The 4,970-nt window shown below is 34.9% G+C and overlaps 1 protein-coding gene across 1 annotated transcript; it reads left to right on the forward strand.

Annotated features, from left to right (window-relative positions):
• Nucleotides 1-413: 413 nt before the first annotated feature.
• Nucleotides 414-3,087, forward strand: LOC114286202 (uncharacterized). The gene is made up of 3 exons (XM_082921067.1): nt 414-1,478; nt 2,379-2,607; nt 2,722-3,087. Exons 1-3 carry the CDS (start codon nt 613-615, stop codon nt 2,902-2,904), a joined length of 1,278 nt encoding a protein of 425 aa, XP_082777193.1. The 5' UTR covers nt 414-612; the 3' UTR covers nt 2,905-3,087.
• The last annotated feature ends 1,883 nt before the right edge of the window (nt 3,088-4,970 follow it).

A 4,970-nucleotide genomic window follows, 5' to 3' on the forward strand; every position in this document is an offset into this window, starting at 1 on the left:
TTAATGATATAGATCACATATTTAGACCAAAAACGTAATTCTTTTATTAGTGAATTTAATAGTATCTACTGAAGGAGTAAGGTTGAAAAACCAAATTCTTTCATTTTGTATATTTTGAAAATTAAATTGATACAATTTACGCATTTAAGAATCAAAATTATACCAACAATAAATTTTGGGATTAAAAATTGTAATTAACACTTTTTTGAAGAATTGAAGAGTGGCACGTGCCGGCCTGCAACAATAAAGCAAAAGGCCGAATCTAGATCCGACGGCACTCCCACATGAAGCCAATCCAACGGCCCTAAATCCCCATGCAGATCTCACCTTCCGATCCCCATCCAACGGCCTAGATTAAACCCAAGTGGCCCCACCTCAAATCACCATATATTTCGAAGGACCAAAACTCGGTCCACAACACACCCCACATCTCTCTCTCTCTAAAACTATTTCTCTCTCTCTTTCAGTTGTTTGCTGCTGCTGCTAACTTGCGCGCACACCACTGCTTATCCTGCGCTCCACGCCTGAGATGACTCCGGCGGTACAGGAGTGCCCAATAGGGTTAAGATCAGACGGCTGTAGATTAGAGATTGTATAGAGGGAACCACGCAAATGGACGGTCCTAAGAGCCAAGCGAAGCTTACGAGGACTCAGTCGTCTCTTCTCCGGTCATCTCCGACCATCCGATCGTCAATCCACAGCCTCTCTTCCGTGAACGAGATCACGTCAGAGCAAGAAGAAGACATAGAAGAACAGAAGCCACACAAGCCCGGTTCAGCCCCGGTTCGTCGCTGTTATCGCCGGTTCGTCCCCGTTCTCGCCATACTCTCCATCACTCTCTACACCCTTTACCTCTATTTCGGAAACGGCGACGTACCCACATCGGAAAACCTCCTCTTAGCCCTGATTTTCCTCGCTGTCTTGCTCTTTTTCGCCGGAAAGAACAAGGGTTTGGTCCACCAAACCTTGGCATTTCTGAGAAAAATCTTGGATGAGTACAAAAAGAAACTTGGGTTCTCCAAAAACAATCCCAAACCGGTCCAATGGTTCATCGGGGAGTCCACAGAGTCGATAAAGGACAAAAGAGATGGAAAAGACAAGCGAATTATACGAGAAGGTGTTGAGTTTTACAGCAATGGCGATTTCTACGAAGGGGAGTTTCATAAGGGGAGGTGTAATGGGAGTGGAGTGTACAATTACTTTGTGAATGGAAGGTATGAGGGTGATTGGGTTGATGGGAGGCATGATGGGTATGGAATTGAGAGCTGGGCTAGAGGTAGCCGGTACCGGGGTCAGTATCGACAAGGTCTCCGGCACGGTTTTGGGGTTTATAGGTTCTATACAGGGGATACTTATTCAGGGGAATGGTTTAATGGGCAGAGCCATGGAGTTGGAGTTCAAACTTGCTCTGATGGAAGCTGTTACATTGGTGAATTCAAGTGTGGGGTCAAGCATGGCCTTGGTTGCTACCATTTTAGGTATAAAAAAAAAAAAAACTCATCAACTTCAATTTCAATTTCAATTTCAATGTTCTACGTTTTTTGAATTTTGAATCTTTAGCATTGATTGGTTTTTGTTGGTTTTTCCATGTGTGATCTTTACTATTTTTGACCTGTTAATGATTAATAGAACAGTAGATTGTTTATGATTATTTTGATCTGTGTAATCTTGTGAGGATTACTGTTTTTAAAAATTGTTTATGAATTGGAATTTTGTTGTTGGTTTAGTTTCTTGAGTGCCCATTGGTAGATAAAAATTGTTTCTTTATTTGGTTTATGTTGTTTCTTGATTTTTTCTTGAGATTGTGCTAATTTCTTAATTTGTATTGAGATTTTATGTTTATTGATGAACCCAGATGAATAAAATGTAGAAATTTTATGTTTGACATTTTATTTGAATTCTTAATTATATTCCATAATCTCTCAAACATCTGAATCTGAGGCATATTTATGTCCGTAGTCACTTTCTTGATTGTCTGCTTCTGCAATTTGGGAATGGAATTTTTCGTTTTAAGAATCAATCGGAAAGCTGCAGCTGTTGTGTGTTCTTGCATTTACTTGTCATAGCTTTTCTGTCTGGGAAATAACTTTTGAACTTTGATTTTCCATCCTTCTCATAACGGCCATGTAATTATGCGTTTATGTCGTCTAAGATGGAGTTGTAGTTAGCGCCTGACTTTTTTATTTTGTCTTGCATTGGGGCTTTGATGTCATCATGTTTGGAAACTTTGATGGAGGAGAAATTGGTTTATCAATCACTTTTATAATGTTTGTAAAGTTTGTGTGTTCTTTAAAGAATTGAGTTCTAGAATCTAGAATAAGACATGTAATTTCATTAATATTAATAGTTTTTTGGTTTTTTTTTTGGTGTGTGTGTAGAAATGGGGACAGATATGGCGGGGAATACTTTGGCGACAAAATCCATGGATTTGGCGTATATCACTTTGCTAATGGCCACTGCTACGAGGGCTCGTGGCATGAAGGCCGTAAACAAGGGTATGGCATGTATACGTTCAGAAATGGTGACACAAGGTGTGGCGAATGGGACTGTGGCAATCTTAAGACACCTCTACCCCTACTAACGGACGCAGTCCTGCGAGCAGTACAGGTGTGTGTTCGCTCATCATTGTTATCCCATTCAATTGTCATATTTATAATTGGAATTAAGCATCATGACAAGGTAAAAATAAACTTTTGCCCTTTCTATGTATCAAAATTGCAGGCTGCTAGAAAAACAGCTGCTAATGCAATTCACATTCGGAGAGTGGATGAACAAGTGAACAAGGCGGTGATGGCTGCAAACAAAGCTGCCACTGCTGCTAGAGTTGCTGCTGTCAAAGCTGTTCAAAACAGGATGGATGGTAAATTTTGCGATACTGACAACAACACCAATAACAACAACTGAGAGGGGACAGACAAGCTTTGCTTGCAAGTGTAAATTTACTAAAATGTTAAGTATTAGGAAAGCAAATCACCCCGGTGGGCACAAGCTCATCGGAGGGTGAGAGAGAGAGAGAGGTGTAACTTGTACAAAAATCCTTTGTGTACACCATCAATGGAAGTTGAATGAGTTTTTTTTCCCCCTTCATGTCTTGTCTAATTGGAATTATGCTTTTTTTTGGTGGAGTTGAAGAACCATGAATCTCTCCATTATTGTGGTTATACACAACAATAATAATCATGAGATCATAGTTCTGATCCCAGCTTGTCTCTTACAGCACCATCATCATCTTAGCAAGACCTTATCTCTATTGTTAGGACCTTTCTATTCTATCCTGCAATTAATTGATTTGCAATAAAATGATTTTCCAGATCAAGTAAACCGACCTACCTTATAATCATTAAAACATTTTGCTTCTTTGGATTTGTGAGCCTGGTTTGGCTATCGTTTTGGGGTTAAAAAGTAAAAAATGAAAAATTAGATTAAATAAGTCAATAAGATAAAATATTACATTTAACTTATGCTTATTATATTTTTTTTTCAAGAAAGTTACAAATTTTAAACTAAACAAAAAGTCTATTATCTAATGCCAAACGATACTTGAATTTTGATGGTTCAATTATAAGATTCTTGAATTATTCAAAGGTAATGGAACATAAATGACAGTAGTTTGAAATTTGACTCAAATTTTGTACTTTCAAGAATTCAGAATAAGATTTAATAAAATGAAAAATTGAAAAACCATAATTGTATTTTATCCAAAATTGCCCTCTCCTTGTAACAATTTAACACTTTTTTTGTTTTGCAATTTATGGGTATAGATGAGTATGTTGGTGGCTGTTCTTCAACACACTTTTCCTAACTGATGTGTGTAATATGCCCATGCCTGTCTTAGATGTGTCGTCGACATGAGTAACGTGAGAGGACGTGAATGATCTTGGCACCATTTCTTTCTTTAATGCTTACTTTTTCATTTTGGGCAAGTCCCCGATAGAGATGCTCTTGGCACTTGTGGATTCATTATAAAATCTTTACTAATTTAAATTATTCTTATTATATAATTTGTTGAATTAATTATTTTTATAAAATAAAATAAAATTAATTGAACAATCATAGCCACAAAACAATAAGTTTAAAAAAAAATTCTAATTTATTTATTTGTAATTGTTTAATTATTTTTTTATTATTAATAATCTTATAATATAAACAATTTAAATCATAAAAATAAATTTCATAATCGCCACGCATATGCAATTGAAACGAAGTCTTGCCTGTATGAATGACAAGGAAAGGAACCTATTGAAGATATCATTTTATTTTTAATTATAGTAAAATATTGAAACAATGAGTATTGACTTCTGCTTAGATGTTTGGGTTTTTGTTTATTTTGCGATTTTTATTTTTTTTTATTTTAGTCTTTAGTGAAATTTTTCTAAAAAGCTTTAGGTTTCTAGATTAGCTTGATAAGACAAATCGAAAAAAATTTTAAAAAAATTTAAAAAATTTTAAAAAAAATCCAAAAAAGTAAGCCAAAAATAGGAGACTTTTTTTTTTTTTTTACTTATTTTGCCTTTTTGATTTTTGATTTTTTACTTATTAGATTCATTTATAGAAGACAAAAATGTAAATATAATTTTGAAAAAAAAAATGCTAAGAACAAAAGAATTCAAAAAAAGATGTGACTTTTTAACTAATGAACAAACTTCCCAAATGAGAATGTCAAATTCAAAAAAATTTAATACAATTCGACATATTAATAAGTAGATGTGTCTATACTTCTTTAAAATTTTAAAGATTTAGATTTGATGGTTGTACATTACTGGATGTGATAATGTGACAAATCACAAAAACAAGTTAGATCAAAGTAAAACAAAAAATGAAGTATAGTTTAAACTATAATATGCAAATATTAGATTAAACTAATGAAGGAGCCATGTGGGTTCTATTTGAGGTAGTATAATGTGGAGATTGCCATTAAGCACATGGTGTGGTGGGTACAGGGGTTAAAAATCTTTAACTTTTTCATGCAT

This window comes from Camellia sinensis, chromosome 3 (assembly GCF_055761805.1).
Source record: "Camellia sinensis isolate YWXY chromosome 3, ASM5576180v1, whole genome shotgun sequence".
In the NCBI taxonomy this organism is placed as follows: Eukaryota; Viridiplantae; Streptophyta; class Magnoliopsida; order Ericales; family Theaceae; genus Camellia; species Camellia sinensis.

What these genes read in the sequence shown, in the direction of transcription:
- LOC114286202 (XM_082921067.1), top strand. Translation starts at nt 613, where the DNA reads ATGGACGGTCCTAAGAGCCAAGCGAAGCTTACGAGGACTCAGTCGTCT. An exon ending in CTTGGTTGCTACCATTTTAG is followed by an intron (nt 1,479 to 2,378) that starts GTATAAAAAAAA and finishes GTGTGTGTGTAG; the next exon opens with AAATGGGGACAGATATGGCG. An exon ending in CAGTCCTGCGAGCAGTACAG is followed by an intron (nt 2,608 to 2,721) that starts GTGTGTGTTCGC and finishes TCAAAATTGCAG; the next exon opens with GCTGCTAGAAAAACAGCTGC.